Raw genomic sequence first — 15,513 nt, 5'->3', positions numbered from 1 at the left:
CAATATGAATTAGATAATAACTGCATAGTTATACCCAGGCCTGAAGGGAATCTGCAGATTGTAATATGCAAGAATTGTTTTCAGTAGAATCCTACACAGCTGTCAGCCATGTTCATATATATATGCATTTACATATACATCATTATAGACCTTATGAATGGTTTACATAATGCATGTAAAAGCAGCATTCATTCTCTATTCTTGAGGGCAATAAAACAAGCTAAACATAACACTGACATATTATCACCTCATAGAGTTACATGTCAGCAAACAGCTGCCTGTATCTAGATCACATGGAGCAACATCAGCATTTATTTATTGCCATTTCTGGTCTCCTGAAGAATGTCGATATTCACTCTCCTTTTAGTGCCACATTTGTAAGGAACATGCATTTGTGGGATGAGCAGCACAGCTGAGTATGTGGGTTGCGCGCATTCAAAATTTGCCAAATCTTCTCTGCCAATGCAAACAGCTTATTCTGCTGTTGACTCTTGTTTGGTGTTGTTTGGTGGATTGGATGATTGAAGTCTGAAGAAACAAGACATATTGGCAATTTAACAATTTATTCATTTAACAAACAGGAGCCTCAGTAGCGTGTGGAAGAACCATACACAGCCACAACAGCCTGGCTCCTCCTCATGCTGGTCACCAGCCTGCTCACACACTGCTGTGGGATGCATCCCATTCTTCAAAAAGCATTTGTCGCAAGTCAGCCAACGTGGTTGTGTTGGTCACTCTGGCACGAACAGCACGCCCAAGCTGATCCCACAAGTGTTCAATGGGGTTGAGGTCTGTACTGCTGGCAGGCCATTCCATCCATTCCATCCCACATTCTGGAGGTCGTCTCTGATAAACCGCTCTGTTGGCATTGGCAGAGAAGATTTGGGACATTTTTCATGGGCGCAACCCACATACTCAGCTCTGCTGCTCATCTCACAAATACATGTTCCTTACAAATGTGGCACCATTTAAAAGGGAAATAAACAGGCTTTCCAACGGTATAAGATTTTTTGCCAAGAAGCATTGTTACAATAAAGAAATAATCGACCAAACCTAATTTCCTTACTTTTTGTGCTATGTTTAGATATAGTGGGTGAGACTTTTGCTTTGCTGCGACTGGAAAAAGGTCCATTAGAGTAGTAAGTCTGAACCAGAACAATACAGTTGTGTGCCGTAAAAGCAAAACACTAGGCTAAAAGATGCTGAAATGCTCCGTAGAGCTGAGGGAAGCTGCACAGTGGGGGGTCATTCTCTGTGGGTTCGTCACCAAGAGTGACCCCTTCCACACTACGTGTAGTCATTTCATCCTTTCCCACAACACATTTGATTAGTGCAGCTTTAAGTCAAGCTTACACTACTTTTTTAAGGAAAAAGGCCACACCCCAATTAGTGATGTCATAACAGAAACATTGCCTGTGAGCTTATGGAACACGCCTGCTGTCACATCATTATTTGGGATGGGGTTAGCTGTGCCTAAATGTTTCAGCATATGGAGTAAAGCTTACCTTTCTGATTCAGTCTCTTTACTCCTAAAATGACTCATCTGGCCATGTGGAGGAAAAATAGTCATTGGCAGAGAGGAGAACCATTGTTTTCCATGGATGTGCTTCTTCAACAAAACACAAATGCAGCCTCTGGTTCAGCAGCAGCCTTTAATACTGGAAGAAAAGAGCGAGATAAGCTTTCTCTCTGGCTCCCGCCTTCGACAGGTCAACTGCAGCAGTGGGGACATTTATCACCAAACGTATTGCTTTGCTGCCATTGAAGGGAGGAAGGAGGCCGAAATATCACAAATGGCATCACAAAACCAACCAAGCTATACTCAAATCAGCAACAACTCAATAGTGTTTATTATTTCGGGGTTTGTTACCTTGTGGAGCAAAGATAAGAAGCTATCCATCATGGCCACTGTCTGCGACCTGAGGATTCCATTGTAGCCCAACACAATATGCTCACCGTTTACATCCACCAGCACACAAAAGCAATGCCAAGGAACCAATTTCCTCTTACCTTCACGAATAACAATCTCATTCATCTTCCTCTGTGCACATTCATAAAGGCAGACAAGAGCTGAGAGGAGACCCATTATGAAGCTGTCCTCAGCACTACAGGCTGAGGGGAGCACATCTCTTCTGTTGTGTCGAGATAGGAACCGAGCTGGATTTAAACAATTGAATTCATTGTTGACTTTTGTATTTTTTAAATTTTGTCTATTACAAGGACTTTATCCATGTGCCTACCAAACCACATACAACAGTCATTTTATTGCCCTCATGAGTCGGTTACGCTAAGCTTTCACATGTCGGATGAATTTTTTCACACTGACACTCACAATAAACCCTTGCTGTCCTTAAACCACATCCCACTGGTGGCAACTTTCCATCAGTCCATTCCACATGTGTTCGTGCACAAGGGTAGGACATACACGCTGGATCACTTTCCCTTTCACATCATTGTTACAAAGCAGATAACAGCATAGCAAGCATTTAAATGTAAATGATAAGAGTCAGGACTCTACAGATAATAAATGAATGCGTAAAAGAAAAAGGTATGTCCAAGCAGAGTCAGAGGACCTCTGGGTAGGTATGAAAAACAGATCAACTAGTCGACCTGTTACAGGACATCAGAGCCCTGCTCCTACACGGAGTCATGCTGCAGTGTTCACACGGTTTCCTCAGGTGCAGAGGGGAGACTGGGACAAACCACTGCTGCTATGGAATTGAAGGACTTTTGAGCGCATCAGCTCCTCTCCACATGAGCATAGGTCAATGGTAAATTATTAGTCATCTCTCTATATATTAGTTCTTCCCACAATGGATTTGAATGGTGTTCAAATGGCGATTGATGCCATTTTAAGGCGGAAACATCTTTGCATTGTTTTAAACAGTACAAGAATGCTTGACTTCTGCTGACAGTGAATTTTGATAGAAATATCCTTTCAAATGAAGGGACTTGTACCATTAAGACTGTGTTTAACCACCAGTAACCACTGGTGTGGTCAAATCAACAAGAACTGAAAATTGGATTATTTTAGCTTTAAAATAAAGCTAAAGACAATAGCCAAATAAAAAAATAATTCATGATTATTTCACGGCCTCTACTCCGACAAAATGTTTAGCAGGATAGAAATGTAGTTGATTGCCACTAAACTCTTCATTGGAATCTTATTAGGATTCTTCAAACAAGGTGGCTTTAAGTTAGCACATTGTAATGAACATAACCAACTTCAGTACATCCAGAGCATTTTACAACGAGTGGGTTTTTTGGATATCCACAGAATTCCCTTTCATTTGGCTTGGATTCTTCCTGGTCATTTGTATTTTTTTCTCAGTTCTATGGCTATAATCTGTGATGCTGGAACAAGACCAGCAATAAAACATAACATGCAAGTCCAGAACACTGCAATAATGGAATCCATAACACTGCCTATTGAAGAAAACATAAATCATGTGCATATAACAACTGTCTGAGCCCTATTCAGGCACGAGTGAAAGTTGGCACTATGCAGAGATTGGGGAGTTTGCTGAGCTGTGTAATGCCCCGCTGATTATTTTACGGAGCCCGGGAAAATAAAACTGTCAGACTGCATGAATCATAATTAATTGTAATTAATGGAACCAGTTTTGTTCTAATCATCGCATAAATCGCAGAGCCCATTTCTGGTAAAAATGTCCCGACTCACACTTTGTAATAGATGGCGTCACTAAATACATTTTAGGCATTTAATCATCTATGTAAATGGAATGCATTAGTCAGGAAGTGATTAAAATAAGGAAAAATCTACTACAAGAAAACTAGAGTAATTACACAACTAATAGACAACTAACTCCCACTCTGCTGTAAAGGTTGAGATTAAGCAGCTCTGAACTGGACTGAGAAAAATGACAGGGAGAAAACATCAAGAGTCATTTCAAAATTAGTAAATACCATACAAAATTGTTTACTCAATAATAAACATTTTATTCCAAATTTATTCCATTGGTAGTAATGTACAAGAATGATTAAGCCGGTTTGCGTCAGATCTTACAGAGAACTTTATACTGCTGTACATATCTAGCCTCCAATAGGAGCTTTAACTGGGCTCACCAATACACCGGAGGTTTAAATAAAACAGGAGACAGAAACTCAATGGGGAATGTGGGGATAAATGAGGAAAAAAACATGAATATGAAGAGGTCCTATTGAGTTTCTGTTGGGTTTACTCTGTATTATCGTTTTTAAAAATTGTTTTAACTCAAATCTACACATTTCCAGGGCACATCTGAAATGACTTTGCTGGACACAGAGATGTTTTCAGAAGCAGAGGCTGATCTTACACACAACAGCTATCACTTTAGCTATATGTAATGCATTTACTCAGGTCATATTAAGCATAAATCCTTTCCTTCTCACACACTGAAATCATTCCTGATAGAGACTCACAGCCCTTGAGAGGGAGCAGACCAACATGCTAGCAGCTGCCATCCATGGACTCTCACTCCTTCCTGCGTTTCTTGTCGTGGTAGTCGTCCTTTGAGCGGCTGCTGGTGGACGGTCTCTTGGAGCCGCCATGCTGCTTGGCCTCCTCCAAGAACTTGTCCAGACCGAAGGGATCCTCCTCAAACTGGACTGGCCCATCCCGCCTCTGCCCGTGGTCGGCACCTGAGAACTCTTTGTCTGGAACAAACCTGACAGTAAAAAGGAAATGATTACAGTGTGCAACAAATTTAGAGTTTCTCTCCCGGAGTTGCCATTACACTGTGCTCACTGACAATCTTATTGGTTGCTGTTGCTTGTTTTTTGTCCTTTAGTTGTCCTCAAAGCAGGAAAGAGGGCACCGTTTACAACTACAAGCTAATTGCTAGCAAGTTCCTTCTTGTTCAATCAAATTGTCTGTGAGAATAAATAAAGATAAAAGGATAAAGAAATATCGCACTCCTCCATGGAACATATGTTTCAGGGAATTTGCTTAAGTCAAAGATGTTCCATGTTTTGCAGCCAGTCAAACATTCCTAGAGGATACCGACAAGCTGGGGACCAAACATATGGGCCAGGCTCTGCTCGGCTAGTAGAGTGTGGCACTGCTGCCCTAAGGACCAGGGCTCCTGCTGGGACGTCATGAGTCTGCTTGCCTCGTGCTTCAAAAAGGAAGCCAGAATGACCTTAAATTGATTCAGGCTTTTATTGTTATTTCGTGCAATTATACTTAAGGTTCAAACTTCAGCTGTTTTGTTCAGAGCCTGATAAGTATAACCGTCCTAGTCTAAGATAAACATTTTCCTTACTGCATGCATCATGCGTCAAGGTACTCGAACTATTCAGATTATCCATTATGTGCTACGGGAACTTAATTTTAAACTGTTGTTAAGTTATTAACCTTAGGATGTGCTTAAATACACATTACACTTATTAACACTATATCTGAAAAAATCTGAAAAGGTTCACATCACATTTACTCCATTAATATGCAAGAATGCACAAGGTCTATAAAAATGAAATACGATAGGAGCACAAACTCTTTATTGCACATTTCTGAATGATATACTCTTTAGTGCTTATTCATACACCAGTAATTCACATAAGTAGTCTCTCTGATCAGTAGTGGTAGATTGGTTCTCTCATATCTATATAACTAACTAATCTGGAATTACTATTGTTTTATACTGTACTAATACTAGTGCTGGGCGGTATGACCAAAAATGTGTATCACGGTATTTTTTAAGATTCTGGCGGTTATAACCATGATTAGGGGTCCCTCTCAATACAGTTAAGACAACTAGCTCCGACCGCAGCCTTCTTAGCGGCAAACATTATATTTAGCTGCCTGTTGAAGAGTTACAGCAGTTGTTTCGGCTGTAACGATGTGTGAAAAATTCATATCATACGGGAAATTAAAACCGGTATACCGGTTGAACCGGTATACCGCCCAGCACTAACGGATACTCATATTCATACTATTCCTGCATTATCATCATAGACCCTGTTTTTCAGCATTAATATCATTTACACTATTGTTATACATGTCTTCTCATATTTCCATATTTATTTTATTGTTATGTTTTGTATTTCAATAAATATTCACATTTTTCTTAGAATTATTCTAAAATTGAACGACTGTAAAGGAACCAATTTTCCCTGAGGATCAATGAAGTATCTTTGATTCTGATAATGTAAATACTAAAAATCTAAATCAGTCAGAATAAATGTATAATATGTGATTGAAGATTTAATGGAAAGTACCTGTTGTTGTGCATGAGTGTGTCAAAGTCATCTGTGTAGGCGTCCTTGTCTATATTCTTGCTGGGCCGGTAGATGTTAGAGGCCATGTCTCTGCTGCCGCGGAACGGCTGGTCGTACACGTTGTAGGTCTCATCCTCACCACCGGCAAAACCACTATCCATTCCCTGGGAGAGAGCAAGAGAGACTTTTAGAAAGAGATGCCAGTGCACAACAAGGTATTAGTTAAACCTATGAAGGAGAGTTTTTCCCCCTTTTGAACCCAAGAACATTATGATGCATGTCTTCCTTGTACTTGGTTATCAAATTGCTCACTTAAATATTGTGAAAGCACAGTCTATCAAGTTTGTCCTGCGACTGAGGACATCAATCCCTATCCAGCAAAACACAAACTACTGCCACTGCCACTGCTGGAGGTGAAACTCGGTGAAACCCTTTTTTGTTAGACTGGAACAGACAGGGCCTTAACTCTCTATTTAGGTAATGCTTCTTTGTGTTGCAGAGCCTGGTATTCACTCTTGTACATGTTCACATTTTTGTCCAGTGAACACAAATCATTCACGTCTATAGTGATGGATGTTGTATTCTAACCTTGCTCTGATTGAAGAGCCGCTGGTCGTACTGGGCCTCACTGGCAGAACGAGGGTTGGGAACGCCCAGAGCGATGAGCTCGCTAATGTCCCTGTCCTGGTCTCTCTGCAGCTTCGACCTGGGACAGAGAACAAGGCCAGAAACTTAGACTTCTGACACACAGACAAGAATGACATAAAAACAGGAAAGTAATAGAAACCTAGAACGTAGTTCTATTAATAATATTTATTTTCTACAGCAATTAACATGTAGTATAATAAGATATTTACAAATGTATCTGTATGCTCTTGGTGACTCTAACATCTCGACTCTCCTTCAGCAAACGACATCTCAAAGTCAAGTCAAAGTTAATTTTGAAACAACAAGGTTTCTGCTTTCTGATGGCTGGAATTGTGATTGTAATGAGCTCTCCTCTGAATTTCACTTCCTCCACTCCTCCAGGGACACACAATTCCATCATTTGGAACCTGACAGTGCGCGCACACGCCTCTGCTGGATCCTGCTGCGTCTGTTCAGTATTACTGCTGGCCCCATGAATGATTCAGCAGTGGATCTGTGTAGCCGTGTGTGTGTGTACGGAGAGGAGTGAGTTCACATGCGGTATGTTTAAAGTGCGTGTCCAGCACCTCTTATCAGGAGCAGCCCTGGAAATGTTCCTGTCGTGCTGTCTCTCTTTCCTTCTGTCATGGCGGATCTCGTCACGCTCCCTGACCTCGCTGTCCTCGCCACCTGCTACGTGAGACAGACGGATGGAAAGAGGGAGAAGGGGGTGCAAAGAAACAATAAGGATTTTTTTATGAAATTAAACCACATGAGGAGAGGATTGGGAAACAGATGATGTGAAATGGTACATAGAAAAGCAGAGGTGAAAAGAAAGAGTGAGAGAAATGAGAAGACAGGTTGGAGGGGATGTTAGGGACAGTGGAAGAAATGGAAGGAATGCGAGGCAGGGGGTTGATACACAGCAGGAGAGGGAACATGAGGTGAAGAGAAACTTGTCAGTAAACTTGCAAAACTAAACACAGCTGACAGACATTGGCATTCATAACAAAATTGGACACACAGACTTTGCATTTTGATTCAATGGGATATGATTTATCCACATGGTCATTCAAAAAGCATGCGCTAAAACAGGACATGCAACACTGATTTCTCTTCTCAAAATCCATGTGAATTATCAGCAGGGAAGCAGAAACATTTCACAGCTTACTGGTCCTGTCAACACTGGCGGGGCGGAAAATGTTGTCATCACTTACGACACTCGTGTTACAGATTTGGAACTTGGCAACAGAGTCTGCTCCACTCGCTCAGAAAACTACACACAGGCTAGTCACACATTCTTCAAAAAACAAGAAAGAGACAAAAGGACATTTTTGTTCATTATCTTGACTCACCACCTTTGTCCCCATGACTTTTGATCCCCGCCCTGCGGTCTCTGGCCATTTGGGCCAGTTCCCTCAGTTTCTCCTCCTTCTTTTCCTTCTCCTTCTGGGCCATCTTCTTCTCTACCTGTGCTCTCATCTCTACTGCCTCTCTGGCCTATGGAAACAATCAGCATTTTAATATGCAATTCCAATATGGGTAAAAAGGCACTGCAACTATTCTGAAGCACATATTGATCAGGGACAATGGTGAGTACCTTTCTATCGGCGATGTAGAGCGCCTCGGCCAGCTTGGCAAAGTTTTCATTGATGTGAACGGTTTGCAGGCCCCTACCATCAGCAGCCAGACGTTTGTCGAGAGGAATGGTGTAGCCCTAAAAGATATTAAGCACACAAAGAAATGAACAGAGAGGAAAAGAGGTAGCAGGGCAATGAAACTATGTCAAAACCACGAGCCCTAAAGACAGCTATGCAATGTAACATTAAACAATAAGCCTGGAAAACAAATCGCATGCCTGCATGACCTACTCGCAATGTGTCCAAACTAATTCTGGTGTCACATTACCTTGGCGTTTTTCCAGTTGGAGATGCATGGAGGAATCTTCCATTCCTGCTGCTCCTTGACGGTCATCTACAACAAAGGGAGAGGAGCCGTCAAACAAAACAGCTTTAGGACAATTCAAGCTAATTCATTTAGATGTTTCAATATATTGCATGAAGGTACTGAAAAGCACAATGATTCATCCAACTGTACCTTTCTGCTTGGGGAATGCATGACAGGGGCGGGGGGAGAAGGCGGTCCACGAGGAATCTTCTTGTTGATCCTGAAACATACAATTGTCATATTTCTTCAGCATTTTTGTGAGACAGACAGTCAAAAGGATCGTTAACGCATTAATTAATTAATGCCAACAATTATTTTATCGCGCATTAACGCAGTTTTTTAAAATTATTAAGCGGACATTTTTAACACAAGAACCGGCCGGCAGACCGGTGAAGAGCTGTTTGTGTGGTGTCTTTTCCGTCTCTTCCCGTTTCCTTCACCTACATTCCCCTGGGTCCTAAATCCCTCCATGTACAGCTTCTTCTCACCCTCTATGTACCGACTTACATTTATAACAAATACCACACATATTACGGTAATCAGTGTTGCATATGTGTCTGACAAAAAAAAGCAATGATTCATTCAAATTATTTAAAGTGTTTTGTTTGGAATATGTATAATAAGCATCATTTAGTTATCGCTACTGAGAATTTATCAAACATAACTTAGATAGGTTTGCAGTTTAAGGTGTATATTTCAAATTGCATCATTACACACATGAAGATAAAGTTATGAACACCAGCTGAATATCTATTATCAGAATCATTAGAACTGTATTTTAACTGCTACTGTGTAAAGAGAATACTGCTGTTAAAAATAACCTGATTTGTTTAAAGTGTTTGCAAACCAAATGTTATTGCACTTTTAAAATAAAAGTGCGCAATACACTACTTTTGAATTCATTATTGAATTTTGCACATAACAATGTGATTAATCGCGATTTAAAATTGTAATCGTTGCCCAGCACTAATAAATATATATATATAACTTTTGAATCCGATCAGACTTGTTCGTACTTAATCCTCACTTAGATTTCCTTGGGAGATTAATTGATGCTAAATTCCGATAGATAAATTCACAACATTAAAAACTTCAAATGGGCACTCTTCACAAAAAACATAAAGAAAAGTAATATTGACATTATGAATTAAAATGGCTGATAAGTGTGTATTTGAATAATTCTACTAATTCCATGAAATACCGTTGCAACCGCAGTGGTACACAGAAGTCAGTTTGGTTTACACCCTGGTTTAGGAAGACGGGTTCGGTGCAGGTAAACATAAAGATACATTTCCTTTCATTTATTTTGTAAGTGTCCAAGACAAAATCCTCTTGCTGGGGACTGAGGTAGCATTTTGCCCATGGGCAACTTTGATAAACTATTTTCAATAAAAACGATTTAAACACTGAACAAACACTTTCCCAACAGGTCAAGATAAACTATACAACTGAAAGGGATCTCTAATGCTATGATTGAAAATACCAAAACAGAAAAAATAATTACACTTACATACAATTTACATGGAGTGTTTAATTAGTTCAGGCTTGGCTGCATTGCAACATTTATCAGCCCGGTGATCAGCACATCTGGGTGATGTTGTTGAATGTGTTTCCATTCACAACCCCAACAAGGGTGGAGCATCGGGAACCCGCAGGTTGGTCTTCGTGCTCAGCCGTTTCATTTGTGCTCAACATAGCGAGACTGACTCGCACGCCAATCAACGTTTTGTGCTAACCTCAGTATATGTTGCTAATGGCGTACAGCTAAAAGTTTCCAGGCAGAACTCAAGCTTGTGAACTTTGGTTCCACATTACATGCACCAGTCTACATACCATGTATTCTGCTTGCACCGAAACATGAGAGTTCGGTCCCCATCAACTACCCTTTACAATGAAAATCTATCAAAGCAGTCTTTGTATATGGCTTCAAGTTACTGTGTTTGACACATGTCTACTCACTTGAAACGTGGAGGTTCCATCGGATCTTTCTGCATTTCCACCATGCGGATCACCCTCTGTTTGGCCCCAGAGTTAAAAGCCACTCCTTGCTGGGACGGGGTGTATCTTGGGGAGAGAAAAAGGAAGAAATGCGTCACAATACATACAACCTTTACCTTCACACAAACAAACACAGGACACGCATTTGATAGCATTGAGCGTCATAACTGTCCTGCCTCATTACTACCTTCATTCCCACATGATGTCAATGTAGCATTAGAAGAAAGCACAATTCTACTCTCGCTATTGACTTTGTGTTCTAAAGATGTTGTTCAGCTGGCTGGTCAGGAGCACAGACCTGTTTGGCTAAATAACAGAGCTAACAGCATAGCAACATTTGGAACAACTAACTTAATCAGACATGTAGCCTGTTATACTGCAATTCAGTAAGATATAATTCATACTTGTTGCCTTCTTTTGTCCAATTACCAAACTCCCTGTTAATTTGATCTATTTTCAATAGGCTTACATTTTAAATATCGGTCAAGTACGTTTGGCTACCTGGCAAGTAAAAGATTTAAGCTACCTTATCTCCAGCCCTGATTCAATACATACCTGATGTACTGGGCAGGAGCTTGTTTGTCTGCAGCTCTTACAGGCATGGCAGCAGCAATCTTTTGAGACACCTGCTTGTCCAGGGCACTGCGGGTCTTCTCAGTCAGCTACAAAGAACACACAATGACGACCACATTTAAGTGTGGACTGATTATCAGATTTACCTCATTTTAACTCGGTAAAGTAACTGAATCAAAGGTTGTCAAAATCTGTCCATTTCTGATTAAATGTTAAGATTTTTAATCACACAGTAACATCAGCTTCATCTTTGCAGTGACCAATGGACAAAATGAATACCGATTGCTCTCCCTGGGTAAATGTAAAGATTATTATATGATCTTTGAGTAGTCAAATATATAGTCCCATGAAGAACTTGATCTGATGGCAACCTGCTTGTAACTCAGTTTTTCCCATAAATACACATTGCAGCATGGCTTACCTCTTTTATAGCCTCCTCATCAGGCTTCTGGAGTTCTGGAGTGTCATCATTAAGAACTTCCTTTGGTAGAAGGTCAGTGTACTTACTGAAGATCACCTGCAACAATGAAAGATAAGAAATGACTAGAAATAACTAACTCATGAAGCAAACTAAGACTCACATCTGAAAATGACATGCACCATGGCAATGGATTGTTTTAACAATGTGTATCATGGTACAGAGTGCGTTTATTCTGTGAATGACATTTAAAAAAACAATCGGTATTAAACTAGTGTCAGTGTAGGTAACAATAGGAATGCAACTCTGGCATTGAGTGCTGCAGGATTGAGTCTGCATTTTTGCACTTCTGGTTCGCTTGTATAGTCAAAGAGTTTTTTTAGATTTGTTTTTGGTTAAATGCCTGAACTAAGGTCTGTGGTTAAAACAAGCTTAAGAGATTTTAAAGTTTTTTACTATGACATAAAAATACATCAATAAATATCCCCAGCTTTTTTTTTTTTTTTTTTTTAAACAGGCAGTTGCTAACAAGTGGCTAAATGAGACTACAAAACGTCCTCACGCCGACAAGTCTGTCTTTATAGCCTTGTTGTGTGTACTCGCTAAAGCGACAGTGGTGTAGTTTGTTTATAGCCAAAAGTAGCTTTTTCCTTCTTACAATGCATTTACACTTCCAAAATCCTAAAAGGTGCTCATTAGGGAAGATTATCCTGCTGAACAAAACATGCAAGTATCATAAACTTGTGTTTGCCACAGAGCTTATTTTCCACAATAATCCTAAATCCAATAGAAAGATCACATTGGCTTTTTGTCGAGAGAACCAGTGCGATGCTGACCTCAGTAGTTAGCTGACAAAAATACATCATCCTGCGCATGTACATGCTGCAGCCGGTAGCTCCCATACATTTTTCACATTTTTTTCATCTTGTATCCTTGTTGTTATTACTGGAGCACTAATAGCATATGACAGAATACATTCATCCACCTCGGAAAAGGATGGGTGGGGATTGGAATAACTGCAGCAGACTTTAAGACGATCATCGCCCACAGCCAACCAACCGGCCGGACAAAACGCCACCAAATGTCCCCAGGGGAGAGAGGGAGGAGAGCCGAGATGGAAGCTAAGCTAACCCGGCTAGGACCTAGGTTACTACATTACCCAGCCTACTCCTGGCCGTCTGATGTTAGTTCACAGGAAAATAAGATGGCTGAAATAAGACAATAAGTGATCCTTGAATCCGTGATACATTTTTCATTTGCCTGTATACCTTATCCTTGCCCTGTCCTTGTCTGGCGAGGGCGTCATATTTGATCTTTCCTTCTGCATCCACCTGTACAGCCAGGGCATTGGATGTCTTCTTCTTCCTACCCATCTCCAGAGGAAACTGGGCAACGTGGATCTCCGGGAAAGCTCCTCCATCTCCGAAGTCCTACAGAAACAAAACATTTACAGTGGAACTTGGACAATGGACTTAGTTTTGATAGGTCTTGCATAGCTCTATGGCAGATGCTCCTCACATTTAATTGACTATCCAGGTGTGGGCCCCCCCATAATAACCCCAACCAAACCAAAAATCGCAACAACTTAATGAGTAAATACTGAAAACTGATTTACGTCAAGTGAGCGAGGCACCCAGCCTTTTCTGTGTTCATACGGAGCGGGCTCCCTGCGGGACGACACCAGGGCGGTGGAGTAGGACTTCTGGGCCCGGAGCTTCTCCTCTGCCTCCAGCTGGTCCTGAGACAGCTGGGTCGGCGCCGGTAAAAAGCTGAACACACAATAAGAAATGTTTATTTGATCATGTGTACAGTAACGTTAGCTAAGCTGATGTAAAGTTAAACCCCAGCTTGCGTTAGCCAACAGTGGCACCGGGTAACGTTACACTTAGCGTTAACTTACTTTAGCTGTTAAAACGGAAATGCAGCTAGCTAACAGTCAGGCAACACACTGTTACGAATTATATGAACCACACTGAAGCACATAGCTAGCACATCACTAGTAAACAGTTGATAATACCGTGTTGTTGATCATGGCTGCGTGCTGTTAAGCTAGCTAGTTAGCGAATGGTAGCTTAGGACATACCATTATAGCTAGCTAGCATTAGCTGAAGCCATTAGCTTCGATAAAAACAAGGAAACAATAACGGGCAGACCAAAAACATCAATGTAAACTATTTAAGGCAACCAAAACATCGCACACAGTTAAGTGGAAACGACATCTGATGCAATTACATGAAATAAAAACACTGAAGGCCTGGTCGCGGTACTCACGTTGTCAGAGCCATTTCCCCCTTTCTTCCTTAGCAATGAGCTGGGCATGCGCAGTAGCATCGATGCGCATGTCTATGGTTGATTATGTAGACCAGGGGTGGGCAATTATTTCTCCCAGAGGGCCACATGAGAAACAGGAGACTGTTGTGGAGGGCCCGACCAATAGACTGAACTCAATCCTGCTCTATATTATTCCACCTATTTATTAAAATCATTATATTGTATAGATTTGATAAGCTGTGTGTAAGAGTAAATATCATGATCAGTGGTGGAATGTAACTAAGTATATTTGCTTAAGTACTGTACTTAAGTACAAGCTCAAGGTACTTTACCTGAGTATTTCCATTTTATTTAACTTTGTACTTCCACTCCACTACATCTCAGAGGGAAATATTGTACTTTTCACTCCACTACATTTGTCTGGCAGCTTTAGTTACTACTAGTTACTTTGCACATTATAATTTGTCGAACCCTTCCTAACTACCCAAACTGAACAAGAGTGTATAAAGGAGTTAAATGAGCTGCAGCAGGAATAATGATCCAAACAAATATACATATGTAATAGTACAACACTGACAGGGATCATCTTTCTGTTAATTAGTACTTTTATTACTATTGTTTGTAGTCCAATGACCTCATTTTCAGTTTTTTAGTTCAGTGAACGAGTGCTCTGAAGTCAGGTTGAATGTGTGAGGTGAGATGTGAAGGACAGCTGACAGGTGATCGTCAGTGAGAGAGGATCTGGATTTGTTAAAATCCATCACGGAGAATGTTTGTTCACATATGTAGGTCGATCCAAATAAATAATAATAAATGTTATTCCATAATGTATTCAAAACTATATTTGAGGTTGTTTCATCTTCAGTCATCTTGAATTTACAATCAAATCTCTTTCACAAACTGCCTATCCACAAAATTCAAGGGGAATTTTTTTATAGAGCAGAGTAGACATTATGATTTAGGCCAATAAAGCTGTGACATCCGTTCACTATTAAAGCACGTGTTCATTCAATGCGACAGGCAAAGCGTTAACTACGTTTAGGCAGCATCGGCTATCAAACAACAGACTCACACGGAGCAGAATACATTTACATTAACACAAGTAGACCAATGAGATTAGGTAATAACCCTAAACTGACATTGTTCATTACACAACATGAACAATGGCAAATTAATTATACTTCATGCACGGAGCCTATACGTGTGAGTTCGTTGTTCGATAGCAGATGCTGCTTAAATGTGGTTAACGCTTTGCCTGTGGTATTGTCGTATTGAATGAACACATGCAATGCAATTCAGGGCAACAAAACATCAACTTGTTCCATAATCTAACTTTTAATAATAAAAATTGTCTGCATCTTTTCCATCTCACTATCTCCACTGTCTCTGTTCTCTTCCCATCTTTCTTTCTTTCTCTCCCTCATCTTTCTCAGAGGAGGAGGCAGTCTGTCAGTCTCTCA

The 15,513-nt window shown here is 40.6% G+C and overlaps 1 protein-coding gene across 4 annotated transcripts; it reads right to left on the bottom strand.

The window, feature by feature from the left end:
• Positions 1–3,936: 3,936 nt before the first annotated feature.
• On the bottom strand, positions 3,937–14,113 carry snw1 (SNW domain containing 1). 4 transcript variants are annotated; one of them, XM_076084431.1, is made up of 14 exons: positions 14,054–14,113; positions 13,398–13,551; positions 13,051–13,212; positions 11,786–11,881; positions 11,347–11,453; positions 10,753–10,857; positions 8,944–9,013; positions 8,755–8,820; positions 8,447–8,563; positions 8,202–8,346; positions 7,434–7,539; positions 6,808–6,925; positions 6,220–6,383; positions 3,937–4,667 (listed from the first exon to the last, which is right to left on the bottom strand). In XM_076084431.1, the coding sequence occupies exons 1-14, from the start codon at positions 14,065–14,067 to the stop codon at positions 4,475–4,477; spliced, it is 1,617 nt and encodes a 538-aa protein (XP_075940546.1). In that variant the 5' UTR covers positions 14,068–14,113; the 3' UTR covers positions 3,937–4,474. The 4 variants fall into 4 exon arrangements, with proteins under 4 accessions (XP_075940546.1, XP_075940547.1, XP_075940548.1 ...); XM_076084432.1 differs by having other exon boundaries at positions 7,434–7,536; XM_076084433.1 differs by having other exon boundaries at positions 8,205–8,346.
• Between the last annotated feature and the right edge of the window lie 1,400 nt (positions 14,114–15,513).

The sequence above is a fragment of the Anarhichas minor genome, unplaced genomic scaffold (genome assembly GCF_050575085.1).
Source record: "Anarhichas minor isolate MPS153535 unplaced genomic scaffold, ASM5057508v1 ptg000136l, whole genome shotgun sequence".
NCBI lineage: Eukaryota > Metazoa > Chordata > Actinopteri > Perciformes > Anarhichadidae > Anarhichas > Anarhichas minor.
This window is presented reverse-complemented; position numbering and strand designations above follow the sequence as displayed.

Excerpts from the sequence above, each read along its gene's own strand:
- snw1 (XM_076084431.1), bottom strand. Across the intron at positions 7,540-8,201 it reads AAGTCATGGGGACAAAGGTG|CAGGTGGCGAGGACAGCGAG; the intron begins GTGAGTCAAGAT and ends TGTCTCACGTAG. Across the intron at positions 4,668-6,219 it reads ACACTCATGCACAACAACAG|GTTTGTTCCAGACAAAGAGT; the intron begins GTACTTTCCATT and ends TTTTACTGTCAG.